This window comes from Danio rerio, chromosome 17, assembly GCF_049306965.1.
Source record: "Danio rerio strain Tuebingen ecotype United States chromosome 17, GRCz12tu, whole genome shotgun sequence".
Lineage (NCBI taxonomy): Eukaryota > Metazoa > Chordata > Actinopteri > Cypriniformes > Danionidae > Danio > Danio rerio.
Genome location: NC_133192.1, coordinates 22,004,978 through 22,020,698, shown reverse-complemented (window position 1 = coordinate 22,020,698; position 15,721 = coordinate 22,004,978). Strand labels below are relative to the sequence as shown.

General features: G+C 38.6%; 2 protein-coding genes across 51 annotated transcripts in view; one reads left to right on the top strand and one right to left on the bottom strand.

Moving 5' to 3' along the window:
• LOC141378555 (uncharacterized) overlaps positions 1-15,721 on the bottom strand; it is an 876,211-nt gene that overhangs the window by 728,405 nt on the left and 132,085 nt on the right. The gene's annotated exons all lie outside the window — the stretch shown is intronic.
• Positions 1-15,721, top strand: part of ank3a (ankyrin 3a) — a 189,904-nt gene that overhangs the window by 154,087 nt on the left and 20,096 nt on the right. For all 50 annotated transcript variants that reach the window (XM_073928436.1, XM_073928413.1, XM_073928427.1 and 47 more), the window contains 10 exons: positions 1,535-1,759; positions 1,978-2,132; positions 2,805-3,016; positions 4,855-5,062; positions 5,475-5,571; positions 6,305-6,533; positions 7,161-7,286; positions 8,039-8,161; positions 8,412-8,438; positions 9,026-9,104. In XM_073928436.1, coding sequence (XP_073784537.1) covers positions 1,535-1,759; positions 1,978-2,132; positions 2,805-3,016; positions 4,855-5,062; positions 5,475-5,571; positions 6,305-6,533; positions 7,161-7,286; positions 8,039-8,161; positions 8,412-8,438; positions 9,026-9,104 — 1,481 coding nt within the window. The remainder of the gene's footprint in view (positions 1-1,534; positions 1,760-1,977; positions 2,133-2,804; positions 3,017-4,854; positions 5,063-5,474; positions 5,572-6,304; positions 6,534-7,160; positions 7,287-8,038; positions 8,162-8,411; positions 8,439-9,025; positions 9,105-15,721) is intronic.

Below are 15,721 nucleotides of genomic sequence, written 5' to 3'. Positions count from 1 at the left end.
TTTTTAAATTCTAAATCATCTTTGTTTTTTATTTATCTTTTGCTTTAGATTTTCATTTTACAAGGTAATTTAAACGTTTTCTTGTTGTTGTTTTTTTTTACAATAAAACCAAAATGAAGTGTAGTGGTGCAACAGGATTATGTTTGTTTGATTATTTTACCAGCAATGATGTGTGTGTAAACCATTATTTGAAACAGTCTTTCTCTAAATTACTTTAACAGTCATTATTTAAAACAGTCAAAATATGGTCAGCCATTTGGTAGAGCAGGCAAAATTTGTAAATATTGCTACTATTTATTGCTGTGTTCACCCATGTAAAATTATTACATTTTAATCAGAGTTTTTAATTGATATTTTAACAATGTGAAAAACAAGTTGACTTAATTGTTAAATATAATTGCCTATTTGATTGAATGAATCTAGTCTTAAAATTTTTTTAGAGCACTCATTGAAGAACTTATTAAAAAAATTCTGCAGTGTTACTAGGGGTTATTGCAAGAATTTTTAACTTTTATATTATAAAAAAATACAGTGCGTAAAGAAAATCATCATACCCCTTTGAAATAATGAATAATTTGTCATACAGCGTGAAATCAAATCACATTCCACGTAACTTTTCCAGCCTTTGAAATGTTTTTGTAGTCTTTTCCTAACCTTCCCTTTCTACAATTTATTAAGAGGATGTTTTGAAAGCAGGATGAGTAAAGGGCATATCTTTTCACAGGGTATGATCATTTTCTATAGGCACTGTATGTATTGTGATCTATGTCAATGAAGAGGACATATTTGTTTTTTTGCACAGTAAAGGGTTAAAGAGACTTTTTCAAGAATAAAAGGTTAAAATACACATTTGTGTATGTATTCTTTATCATCAATAGGTTGAATTATTTCACACAATGACATTCAGTTTAGTTTCAGTGTTAGAAACTCATGTACATGTAACAATCACACAATGGCAGCGCACATGCAAATACATTCAGTACATTCATTTCATATTAATGGGGGTTTTGGGTTTTCTGTCCACCTGTGGAGGTGCTTCTGGTCACACTGCTGATCACTGATCACTGCTTCGAAACAATTGATCTTGGCAGTAAAAACGAACATTATTTTCATTTTTCCAAACTGGGTAGTGAGTACAGAGTCAGAGGCCATATTGTGGTGCATCAATATTTAAGGAACTCCTTGTGTTTCCTGTTTCTACTGCTATTATTTGAGGCACCAGACACTGCCAGGTTTAACAGCTCGAAGCACTGTCACTCTTTTTTAATTGTTTTTCCTCTGTCTTGACTGAAGTGTCTCTTTCACTTTAACAGTCTGTTCTCGCTTACTGTTTCTCCTTCTTTTTGTTTCTGCTGAGACCCTTCTCCTGTTCCTCCCCCTCTCTCTCACCACGTGTGTTGGGTGTACAGTGATCACAGCATGGGAATCGTCTCTCACTCGTTCATGTCTGTGTAGTGGGTTAGCGTGGTGTCCCTATTTCTTTCTTTATATCCAATCCTATCTATTTCAATAATTCTTTCTTCTCTTCTTGCAGGTTCCTAGTGAGTTTTATGGTGGATGCTCGGGGCGGGTCGATGAGAGGAAGTCGTCACGATGGTATGCGCATAATCGTTCCACCCAGAAAGTGTCCAGCACCGACACGAATCACCTGTCGTTTAGCAAAGCGCCACCGCCTGGCATACCCACCACCTATGGTGGAGGGAGAGGGTCTTGTGAGCAGACTGGTGGAAATGGGGCCAGCTGGGGCACAGTTTTTAGGGTACGACTTACTCCACAATATCTGTGTTTTCAAAAATAAGTCATAATATTTTTTTAGGTTTTTAAAAAGATTTTAAGATGCAGAAAAGCAGAGTGAGAGAATTTAGATTAAGTAATATAAACGATACGGATTTAAATTAATGCTATTGCACTGTACATGGATTTAAGGTATTTTGATGCTGAGTGAATTGGCCTTAATTGTGTTTACTTAATTTTCAGACCTGTGATAGTAGAAATTCCCCATTTTGGCTCCATGCGGGGAAAGGAGAGAGAGCTAATCGTCTTACGCAGTGATAATGGGGAGACCTGGAAAGAACATCATTATGACTGCAAAGTGACAGAGCTCACCTCAATCCTCAATGGCATGGACGAAGGTAACGTACGAAAGCGGATCATTTCTGAATATGTAGTTTTAAAGGTGCCATAGATTGAAAATGTCTTCTAGGATATAGCTGGGCATAGCTGAATAATAAGAGTTCAGTACATGGACATGACATACTGAGCCTGAAACACCATTGTTTCCCAGTTCTCATGTAAATTTCATGAGTGGAAAACGGACACATCAGTACAAAACGTTAACTCTGACGATCCACATGGAATCTTTAATATGGACACAGCTGGCAGCATTTGACTGGCCACAACATTTCCTAATTCAGAAAAGAAGGATTATACATTTGTTTAGCATCCGCAAAGAGGCATAGGGTGTGTTAAACTGCATCTTTTGTTAGTTTAACATGTATATCGTGAAATTTACCATGCTTCATGTTTGTAATGAGGCAACAAACACATCTAGACTGCTGAATATAAGGGTTGAATGCACATTTATGCATTGTGACATATCACTGTCATATCACTGTCATTTTTCCTGGAGTGAAGGGATGCCAGTACATTTCAAAAGCTCAACTGTTGATGCAGAGGTTGATATTAGTTCCTGTCTCTGTTTTTTCATATATGTGAAAACCACAAAACACAACTGTAAATACATGAATTTATGGCACATTTAATTAAATATTTATAGTTTTTTTCATTTTCATATTTGATTGCAGAGATGGACAGTCCAGCAGAACTGGAGAAGAAACGTATCTGCCGCATCATCACAAAAGATTTCCCACAGTACTTTGCAGTGGTGTCACGTATTAAGCAAGAAAGTGATCACATGGGCCCAGAGGGTGGAGTCTTGACCAGTGAAGCAGTTCCAATGGTGAAGGCTGCCTTCCCGCAGGGAGCGCTTACCAAGAAGATTCGTGTAGGACTACAGGTACATTTAAACAATAAACATAAGGGCTCATCAAGATGGCTGTTGTGTGTGATCAAACTTTGTAATTAAATCTTAGATGGAAAACATAGAAACATTCTGGAAATTATAAGGGCCATATTTTTTATACCATTTTAAAGGTTTATAAATAAGTTTTACATTAGGTTTGCAGTACGTTTACATCCATCCAAGCTCAAAAATCACTTTCACATTCTCCTTTAACCATTCCTTCAAGAATTCTCTTTCTAAACTCATAGATACAATATTTTTAACATGTCAACAGCCCAAACCAGACCAAACTCTTTCAGCGTGGTGTTTATAGTCAAGTTAAAGTAGACATTTGCATTCTGTAAGTATGTATGTTTATGAAGGAAATGACTGTGATTATTGATTATTTAGACTTACTCATTTTTGGTAGTTCAGAATGCAGTAGGTTCTTTTTGGAGACAATAACTATTTATTGTGAATTGTGAAGTCTGAAACAAAGCAGACATTTTGCAATCACAAACATTTGTTAAATTTGTGGGGAAAAGAATAATAATGGCACTTAAACATCGTGTTGTCTGCATCTGGAAAATAATTGTTCATAGTTGTTATCAATAATTTAAAATATTTTACAAATCGACCATGTTGCCATAATAAGGTTTTTGAGGTATAGTTTTTGAAAGTTTTCTTTTTCATTGATCATTTCAAGTGGTTTACAAAAAAACAAAAACAAAACAAAAAAACAGATTGATACATCATTTAAAGTCATTTTACTAGTTTACATAAAACTACCCTATCTTGTTGGTTCAAGGGGCTTGTAATCTTTTTCTCTCTCTCTCTCACAAACACACACACACACATAAACATATGTATAACAATGTGTATATACATCAGTGTTTCCTCTAGGATTTTTTCAAGTTGTGGTGGCAGGCCTTTTTACACAGATCTACCAGCTACCTGTTGCGTTATTTCAATGTCAAATGTCATAAGCGCATTTATGTAATAGCCTACAAGCATGCGAATCCCTTTGCTTGCGTGCCGATTTCCTCTGCTCGTGCACAAAACTTCTTGAATGCCCCCTCAAATATACATTGCTCAAGCGCAGATCTTCTTGTGCGCTTTCAAAAAAACGTTGCTGAAATGCGATTTAGTGCGTTTATGTAACTAGTATGTCTTCAACATTTATTAGATTTGCTGGGAATATTTATGAATGTCTCCAATAGACCTACAGAGCGGCATTAATGCGTCCTGAAGTAAAGTGAAACGGTTTTACGTCGTGTTTGCTGGCCTCACGCATCGCACACATCTCAGTCAGCCAGTCGGTCAGTCAGTCAGCACGTAACCTTAAAGGGTTAAACAAATGGCATGCAGCACTATTACGGTTACATAAAAGTTTGCGCTGTTATAATTCACTTACCTTTTAATACGTTTTGGTGCGATTATCATCCACTATTTAAAAAAAAAAACAGGACTGAATGTTTTGAATTAAAAGCTGTAATGTAGCGGTGGCGGGATCAATTTTGGCGTGGCGCCCCGCCATGGAAGAATGAATGTAGCGGAAACCATGTACATGATAGTGTAAATTTTCCCACATACTTAAATAATATCAGAATATAAACAATTCTTTGAAGGCAGTCTTTCTGTATTATAGCAGTGGTCAGGATGCATTTTCTAGCAAACGTCACATGGCCATAGCATAGAAACTAACAATATATGTGTTACAAAAAGGTCAAAGTAAGGAGATTACAGTCATAAAAAGCTGTACACTTATATAGTTAGTTAGTAGAAGTAATACTGCTAGTAATACTGAATTAATACTCTAGTAATACTGCTGTCTCTGTCTATTTCTTTCTCAGGCACAGCCAGTGCCAGAGGACATGGTGCGAACCATCATTGGTAACCGTGCATCCTTCAGCCCGATAGTTACTGTGGAGCCCAGGAGGAGGAAATTCCACAAGCCCATTACCATGACAATCCCTGTGCCGCCCAGATCCAAAGAGGCTGTTGCTAATGGACGCAAAGGAGAGCCTGCACCTTGCCTTAGACTGCTGTGTAGCATCACAGGCATGTGAATAGTGGAATATTGTGTTTGTGTGTGTGTGTGTGTGTGTGTGTGTGTTTGTGTGTGTGTGTGTGTTAATATTTGAATATTTCAGTACTTTTATTTGAGTGTAGAAACACTAATTAATCACGATGATTAAATAAATGTGCTACATCATCTGGTGGTTATTTGTAATTGACTTTATATTCAACATTTAGATTTCCTGTGTTGCATAAATGGATAAAAGCAACATTATAATAAAACAACATTAAATAAAACTTGTATTTGCAAATGACATCAAAAAATTTTATCAAAAAGACTAGTACATAGTTAAGCACTTTATTCTATCATAGCCAACAGTTTATTGTGATAATTCTATACTCCAGGTCTGTAGGATTTCCCAACATCAGTGATTAAAAGTGTGAATATTTTTAGGTGGAACATCCCCTGCACAGTGGGAAGACATTACTGGGACCACTCCGCTCTCCTTTGTCACAGACTGTGTATCCTTCACCACAAATGTTTCTGCCAGGTGAGTCTCAGCCAGGTCCGGATTAAGAATTCAGAGGCCCCTGGGCACAATGTCTTGTTGGCCCCCTACCTGGTCTCACCACTATTGTTAAATTGAAAAATAAGAATAACTTAATATTTTTAAAATAAAATTAATCTATAATGCATTGCCTGCATTTTTAAAGTAAATGATATACAGTACATATATTTCTAGTCTACAGAGATTTCAATTTTTAAATCATTTAAAACACGCTTTAATAAAAAAAAAAAAAAAACGATATAACTAGTGAAAAATTAATGGATTTTAATATACTTGTTCAAGTTCACAAAAGCAGTACAAAAAATATATTTAATGAAATTTTTAATGTATAACTTCTACACACTTATAATGAATATGATTTGGATATACCATCACTTCAGTCTAGTTCTATGAATCTGAGTCTTCTATAATACACACACTTATTAATGATTCCTACTTGTCTGATGAAGAGAAGGCAAAATCTGATATGATAAATAAATAATATATAATTTATTATTCGCTGATAAATAATTACGAGGGTCTAGCTCATTTTCAGGAGAAGAAATGTGGATTGCTGAAAGCATCATAATGGCAGTTGTTTCTCTTGCTGCTGGAGGTGGTGTGCAGGCAGTGCTTGTGCGCCCAAAATCCTGTCATTGTACTTTACTGCAGGCCACTCAAGATGCAGATATTTAATTATTGATTTTAAATAATTTTCTACTGTTTTTTTCTGTAGGTTTTGGTTGGCAGACTGTCAGCAGATCAGCGAGACTGTGGGTCTAGCATCTCAGCTGTACCGAGAGCTAATCTGTGTTCCGTACTTGGCTAAGTTTGTGGTGTTTGCTAAAATGATCGACCACATAGAGTTCAGCATGCGTTGCTTTTGCATGACTGATGACAAAGTCGACAAAACACTGGAGCAGCAGGAGAACTTTGAAGAGGTGGCACGGAGCAAAGACATTGAGGTGTGAAACTGTACCTCACACGCAAGCCTACACAAGCAATACACACATTCACATAAATAATTAACAATGAACATGCTTAGTTTGGAAACAGTGAGTCATGACTTTGTGAATATTTATGTATGGACAAACATAAAAAATCCATTGCAAAAACCCTAACAGAACATCTACCTGCAAACCTTTTTTCTCTTTAAATTAGGTTATATTCATACAAATACTTTATTCATTCATTCATTCATTCATTTTCTTTTTGGCTTAGTGACTTTATTAATCTGGGGTCACCACAGTGGAATGAACTGCCAATTTATCCAGCAAATGTTTTACACATTGGATGCTTTTCCAGCTGCAACCCATCACTAGGAAACACCCATACACTCTCATAGACACTCATACACTACACTAATTTAGCCTAATCAGTTCATCTGTACCACATGTCTTTGGACTTGTGGGGGAAACCGGAGCACCAGGAGGAAACCCACGCCAACACGGAGAGAACATGCAAACTCCACACAGAAATCCAACTGACTCAGCTGCATGTAAACACTTACACATTAATATTCACTCATATTCCAACACAATAACCTGTTTTGATCTGCCATCAGCACAATTGAGACATAAATTTTTTGTCAGATTTTGGAGGGAAAGCCTATCCATGGAGAATGCTACGGCAACATCTATCCTCTAGCAAAGAGTGGCCAGCAACTCATCTTCAACTTCTATGCCTTCAAAGAGAACCGACTCCCATTCAACATCAAGGTTTGAGAGATTTGAATGGCTGACTCAAATGAAATCTTACAGCTGTTAAAGATACACACTCAGAACATCAGTTGCTTGTGTACAAGGCCTTGGTTAGTCTAGCTCCACAATATTTATCTGAGCTTTTAATCCCATACACTCCTAGACGTTCTTTTCGCTTGTTTTATACTGGTCTTGTAACTGCTCAGTCAATGCGGCTAAAATTTATGGTTTGACATTCGCAATGCAGAATCCAATGCAGAGTATTTTTAAATCATCTCTTATATCATCGTACTTTTTAGGGTAGAGTTTATTTGATTTTATTCAATTTTTAGATCTTTTACTCTTATTATTATTTTATGTTTTAAATTTGTTTTTTTTTGTATTACTTTTTTTAATTATCCTTATATGGATCTTTTACTGCTGCACATTTGATATGTTTTTATGTGTCTTGAGATGCTATATTTAAAGGTGCTATATAAAAATAAAGTGTATTATTATTATTATTATTATTATTATTATAGTAATCAAGTACTCTGAAGTAGGCTATCTTAACCATTATATTGATTGTTGACAGTGTTGGTACAGCATCACATAAACATAGTCAGTCGTCAAAGATTTTAAGATGGGGTTTTACAACAAGTGATGGCATTACCATGGCAGATCCCCTGAGGGGATAAGTTCAGCTTAAAACAAAATACAACACCTTTTATTAGGCTACTCTTATATCTGAAGGTTTATATTAAGATTTTTGTCATTGGTGTGCTTTGTAGGTCAGAGATATAGGCCAAGAGCCATGTGGGAGAATATCTTTCCTTAGAGAGCCTAAAACCGCAAAAGGCCTGCCACAGAGTGCAATCTGCAACCTTAACTTCACACTGCCAACACACAGAAAGGTAAGAACAAATATGAAGATGATTCTGTGATGCTTCCTCTAGTATTGTCTGAAATCTATTAAACATGTCTTTTGTGAGTTTTTTTTGTGTTGCTTCTTTGTTGCTTTGCCTTTTTGTCTTTTAATCTCTGTGCGTCTGCTTTTCTTCCACTTCCTTACTGTCCTTTTTCTCTTGTTCCAACCCCATCTTCACTTACCCACCATCCTCGGCTGCTGCTGCTGCTCCATTTTGTATTGCTGGGAAATTTTAGGAAATGGAGTCGGATCCTGATGACGAGGTACGCATTTCACGACTTGTCCACCTCTGCCTCTAGTGTGTTGCTTATGTGGTCATACGCTTATTTATGTGATTGGTCAAATGCTCCTGTCATTAGTCAGGCAAGTGCATGACTTCCTTTTGCGTTTATCAGTAGATTTAAAGCATTGTGTTATTTTGTGGCTTGGTGGAAACTTTTTTTTTTTACACATATCTCTTTTGCAGATTTGATTTTTAATTTATTTTATTTCAAAGTGAAGCAATTAGACCGTTTCACTGGAAAATACTAACCTCTCAAACTGTTAGCGAATGGCCTTTGTGTGTCTAGTTGACCCTTCTCTCAGGAGACCCCATTTTAAAGTGAACTATAGCACAGAAAGCTTACAGAAACTGAAGCAATTCAATTATTTTACTCACTACAGCAAATTCAATTCACCACTTAATGTTTTTCTTTAAAAGATGAAGTAAAAAAAATCTTAAACAATATAGATACAATGCTTTCCATTCGGTCAAAAGAAAGTGGTAGTAGCTGGCCACTTAAAAGATCATTGCTCTACGATTTTTGTCACTTTGTTCTTACGTAGGTTTCTTAATTTTGTGTTATTGCAGAATGACAAAGATCGACGACATACCTTTGCCTCATTAGCATTGCGAAAGCGCTACAGCTATCTGGCCGATCCAGCATCCAGTGAGTCCCTATTTTTTCTTTATTCTTAAAACATCAGCATGACATAATCACCCATTTAACATCTACCATGTACATAGGCATCTGATACAGGCATCTATGAAGGAACAATAATTTTGTACCACTATTTCCTAAAACAGAATTGCCCATATGAAATGTCTATGTATAGTCATGAATACATTTGTTCGCTTGGTTTTTTGTTGCCTTTTCTGCTTAATTATTTGTCACTCATTGTTTTACATTTCATATGATTTGCTATCACATTGTCCACTCTGTTGTGCTGTTGAATAAATCCATCATGATGTCTTGTATTATTTTTAAAAGAATTTGCTCTCTTGACAGTTCTTAATGATGAAAAACCATGGAACTCAATGTCAGTCTTTTACAACATCATTTTTTTTAACGTTTTTTAAATCTAGATGACTTTTACATTAAAATGTAATTGTTAATTTAGATATTAATGCTACATTACAATAAAAGCATATGTTCTTAAAGTGTTTCTCAAATAAATAAGCATTGTTCCGTAAATAGTGATAGTAATTGCCCAACTGTAGTTTCTTCTTTTCTCCCACATGAGCTTAATAATATAATGAACAGTGGTAGGTTTATTTGGCTAAAATTACACAGCCAATTTTGGCTATTCTTATTGACTGAATCAAATTTTATGTTGTAATCTGTACTACTAATACTCTAGTATAATAAGTTTTGTACCAAACACCAGTACTTACAAAAAGATTCAAGAAATGAATCAATGATTAAAATGGTTACATATGACAAATTTTATTATCTTGTTGAATCGCTAAATGCCTCCTTGATTGTAAGTCGTTTTGTGCAAAAGCATCTGCTAAATGATTAAATGTAAATGTATTTATACAAAATATAATTTCAGGCTTTTTGTGTTATTTGGCTGATTCTGTCTTTGTTCGTTTATTTTCATAATTTTGCACCTCCACCCATTTGCCACAGTTTGAGTTATGTATTTCACTTTGTTTTCCAATTTCAAAAGCTTCCACAATTTCAGAATTTTCACTGCTGGTTGTATTTGGATTTATCCCCTGACTAAACCTTTCTCGTCTCTCTTTTCTCTCTTCTTTAACCATTTACGTTTACTTTGTTTATTAATTTAATTATGATAGAAACAGCAGAAAGAGGCCATAACACCCCTCAAAAAACCACGACGCAGCCTTCTGGCTACGCTTACAAGCCTGTCTTTACGACGCGCTCCTACCAGGCCTGGGCGACAAGCTCTCCAGTCAACGTCCCAATCCAGACCAAGTCTGGCTTTGGCTCCCTCTCCAGCTCCTCCTCCAACACCCCCTCAGCCTCCCCACTGAGGTCGGTGTGGTCTGTGAACTCTGCCTCTCCCATTAAATCTATCATTGGAGGTTCACCAGCGTCTTCCATCAAATCTGCCAGTGACGTTGCATCCCCAATTCGATCCTACAGAACAATCTCCTCACCAATAAAGACTGTAGTTCAAGGTGCTCAGTATCCAGTTCAGGCCTCCCCCACCCTTTTGTCCTCTCCAGGGAAGAGTGCCCCTGAACCAGTTTCACATAAAGGCCTCACAAGCCTGTCAGCCAGGACCTCTCCAGTGCCATCTGTTGGGACCTTGCTGGAAAGATCCTCTATAGCTATGACCCCTCCAGCCTCACCCAAGTCTTCACTAAACATGTATAGCTCAAGTTTACCATATAAGTCTGTTGTGACCTCAAACTCTCCAGCTACCTGCTCCCCAATTAAAACTGTCCCAGGCTTCTCCTCTGTCAGAACCAGCACTGATGCCTCAGTCAGAGGATACCTGTCATCCCTCTCCTCACCTCTGAAATCTGGCTCAGCCAATACAGCAGCTGCACTTATCAATGGGACAGTTTCCCCAAACAAATATCGCTCCTCCTCCCCAACAACCCATCTTACCAGCACCTTGCAGGAAAGAATTCAAGCCACAACAAATGCAGCAACAACAAGTGTGAATGCTGCCTTTGAGGAAGTGGAAAAAACATTTAATTCCTGCTCTGCTGGCTACGGCACACTAAAGTCAGTTTCCTCTACTCCCTCATCCTCTTACCAATCCATTCGTTCCTCTGCCTCCAGCTCACTCTATGCCTCCCTCAGATCACCTCCCAACTCCACAACGTCTGTAACTTCCAGCACTATTACGGTTCCTGTCTATTCAGTTATAAATGTCTTACCAGAACACCAGTTTAAAAAGCTTCCAGAAGTCTCCAAATCGACAGCCGCTCTTCTGTCTCCTAGAAAGGTCATGCCCCAAGAAGTAAATGCCCAGAATCAGTCCTCTTTTGCCAGAACTCTGTCTCCTGTCAAGACTCCCCTGCACATGTCCCCAGGAACACTAAAATCTGCTACCTCTTCATCCCCTCTGTCCAACAGTCAGGAGATACTAAAAGATGTGGCTGAAATGAAGGAGGACCTTATTAGAATGTCTGCAATTTTGCAAACTGATACAAATTCAAGCTCCAAAGGTTACCATTCTGACTCTAAGGAACATAAAGTGGAGGATGAAGAGCCTTTCAAGATTGTAGAGAAAGTAAAACAGGACCTGGTCAAAGTCAGTGAAATACTTAGCAAGGATGTTTTAAGAGAGAGTAAGGCAAATATTAAAAACCACAAAAAGGACGTCCTAGAGGATGACATTGAAGATAATCCACAAAATGAATGGAGATGCCCCCCTCGATATGAAACAGTAGCTCCTCAAGTCAAAACAAAAGCTGTATCTGACAGAGATTTTAACCTTGCAAAAGTTGTTGATTATTTAACCAATGACATTGGCACAAGTTCTCTTTCTAAAATAGCAGAGGCTAAACAAAGAACTGAGGAGGCAAGGAGAGATGGAGAGGAAAAACAGAAACGTGTCCTGAAACCTGCAATGGCATTACAGGAGCACAAACTCAAAATGCCTCCAACAAATATGCGTCCCTCACCTTCTGAAAAAGAACTTTCAAAACTAGCTGATGCATTATTTGGCCCTGAAATAGCACTGGACTCTCCTGATGATGTTTCTCATGACCAAGACAAGAGTCCGCTTTCAGATAGTGGATTTGAGACCCGCAGTGAGAGGACACCCTCAGCTCCCCAAAGTGCAGAGGGGATGGGGCCCAAAGGCCTCTTTCAGGAGATTCCCCCTGTCATCACTGAAACACGCACTGAGGTTGTACATGTCATACGTAGCTATGAACCTCCTGAAGATTCTAAGGAGCAAGCACTGGAGGATGCTAGAATGACAAAGCCTCTCTTGCGGTGTGCAGACAGTGAGCCCCGATCACCTGGTGGATCAATCAAAGAAAGAGTTAAAGCTTACCAAGCCAGAGTCAATGCAGAGGAGGATGTGATGGGCAAAGGCATGCGGGTCAAAGAGGAAACTCACATAACAACAACTACAAGAATGGTATACCACAAACCTCCCACTAAAGAGGTGGCATCTGAGAGAATGGAGGAGACCATGTCTGTACGAGATATAATGAAGGCCTTCCAGTCTGGGAAGGACCCATCCAGAGAGTTAACAGGATTGTTTGAACACAAAAGCAACAGCGAAGGAGCAGACCCATCTGCTAGGCCTCTAGACCCAATGCCCAAAGTTGAGCGCATTATTGAGGTTCACATTGAGAAAGGCAACAAAGCTGAACCAACTGAAGTGATTATCAGAGAAACAAAAAATCACCCTGAGAAGGAAATGTATATATATCAAGGCAAAAGTAGCATGAAAGAACTACAAAATGGGATGGGTGTTGGGCAACATAATTGCATAGAGCCTGAAGAATCTCTTCCTTGCTATCTAGATTCTAGAATGCACATGCCTGTCTCTGTGGAGGACGATAAGTCCTTAAAATTACTTGGTCACCAATCATTGGAATACCAAGATGATGAGTCCTCTGAAACAAGGGGAGACTCATACAAGTTTGCAGATAAAATGCTTTTGTCAGAAAAATTTGACTCTTCCCATTCAGACTCAGATGAATCTGTTATTGACCGATCTCGATACTATGGCGAGGGCACACAAGGTGGATCGATTCGAGAATTCATGCTGAAGCCTGATAGGTCACGTAGATCATCAGACGATGATTATGATAAACTCACTTTGTTGCAGTATGCTTCTGATCCTGATAGTCCAAAAAAGTCAATTTGGATGAGAGTTTCTGAGGATGGGCAGAAAAAAGGCAGAGAAAAGCAGAAATATGAGGACAGAGTAGACAGAACTGTCAAAGAGGCAGAAGAAAAACTTACTGAAGTCTCACAATTCTTTCGAGATAAAACTGAAAAACTGAATGATGAGCTTCAGTCCCCCGAGAAGAAGCATCGTAGACAAGATGCAAGGGAGACTCGATCTGGGCCCAGCTCAACTTGCAGTAGCCCAGAGAGATCAGGGCATAGAAATGGGGGGAGTGGAGAAGACTGGAGTAGAGACAGGTTTAGAGATAAGTATGGTTCTCATGATAGAAAATCCGCTAGTTTGCCTAGTAGTCCTGAAAGAAGAGTCTTGCTTCAATACAGTGATGACCCAAAAAGGGGTGACTGTTCATCTGCCAGCAGTGCCAGTGAGTCATCTAAATATTTCCAACCCTCAACATCTAAGGTTAGCTCAGTAAGAATGAAGTTTGAGTCTGAGGCCCAGAAACAAGATAAAGGGCCGCAGTGGGGACAAACTTCTGCATCTCCAGTGAGGAAGTTGCAGGAAAGTAAGCTGCCTGTTTATCAAGTTTTTGCAGGGGGGAATCTCCCTAAATCAGGAGAGTCTTCAGATAATGAAAGAAGCTCCAAAAAAGATAATGAAGGTGGGCACAGTTACAATGTTAGAAAGGCTCAAGCATTTGCCAATAATCAGCAAAGTGACAGACAAGGAAATAGGTCAGATAACTCTTCACTAAAACATCACCAAAATGTTTACAGCAAGGAGCAAATTTCTAATGAAGACAGGAAAATATACAAAACTTGGGAAAATCATGGCAATGGGCAACTGAAAGGTCAAAAGACAAAGCTCACACACACCCTAGTGCATGATAGACAAAAGGATAACTCACAGAATGAGTCTCATTTATTGAGAGAAGGTAATACCACAAAAGAAGAAACAACTAAAAAGATCATTTATACAGAGCTGGTAATCCGAGAAGACCCAAGCAATACTGAAAAATGCAATGGTGCTCTAAAAAAAAACTCGGAATCACAAATTCCTGTTAGGGTGTCATCTAGTTTTATAGATCATCATCAAAGTAGTACTTTAAAGTTAGATTCCTCCATTAAATCTGAGAGAACAGGGTCTCACAAAGCAAGAAATACACAGCACCCCAGTTCAGGTGGTACCAAATCACATAGTGATGTGTCGTCTGTAGTGAACTCAGATTCTAATAGGCAGATTGTTAATATAGTCTGTAATGGAGTGGATGAAAACCAAGTTGAGTACGTTGAAAAAGTGACCCCAGGTGCAGATATAAAACCTCTTCCTGTGTATGTCAGCATTCAAGTAGGTAAACAGTATGAGAAGGAAACCGCTACTGGGCAGCTAAGCACTTACAAAAAAGTAGTAAGCCACGAGAGCAGGACAGTACATGAAACACGTGGAGCCTTTTATTCTGTAAAACAGAAGCAGCCACAATCACCTCAGGGAAGCCCTGAAGATGACACGTTAGAGCAGGTAACATTTATGGACAGTTCAGGGAGAAGTCCTGTAACCCCTGAGACACCTACCTCTGATGAGGTCAGCTATGACCTGAACTCCAGGGCTCCTGAGCCTGTCATTGGTTCCATGGCTGGCATGCCTAGCCCAATACCAGAGGAGTCTGAGGAAGAGGAGCAGCCCAAGACATTCATTTTTAAGGAAAAACCAACAGAAAATGTCAAACCTGCCAATCATTCACCAGAATCATCAAAAAGAAAGCAAGACTCGACTGGAAAAAGGTCAAAAGACAAACGTATAGCTTACATCGAGTTTCCACCACCACCACCATTAGAGACCGAGCATGCTGACCCTGAAAAGAGGGCGTCGTGCCCTTCCTCTGAAGCAGAAACAGAGATGATAGAGGTAAACCTTCAAGAAGAACATGACAGGCATCTCCTTGCAGAACCAGTAATCAGAGTGCAGCCTCCTTCCCCTCTTCCACCTGGAGCTGATAACAGTGATTCCAGTGATGATGAATCTGTTTTTCAGCCTGCCCCACTTAAAAAGTACACCTTCAAAATGGCTGAAGAGTGTGAGAAACGTGTTAAACCTAGGAAACCAGAGAGAAACGGCTCACAACACAAGGAGTCAGGTATCAATGGCATTGTGAAAGGAGATGATGTAGACTGTGAACAAAATGGAAATGATCAATCTATCACTGATTGCTCAATAGCAACAACTGCCGAGTTTTCACATGATACAGATGCCACTGAGATAGATTCTCTTGATGGATATGATCTACAAGATGAGGACGATGGACTGAGTGACCCTAAAACATCCAGCCTGTCGAATGAGGGGAAAACAGGAGATCGTTCCTTCAACCAGAGCAAACTTGAGGTGATTGAAGAGGAGAGCACACCAAATGAGGAAACAGGAGAAAAGGCAAAAACAAAGAGGTCATGTGGTAAAAAGTCAGACAATGGCAAAGAGGATAAAATCTATTCTTTGG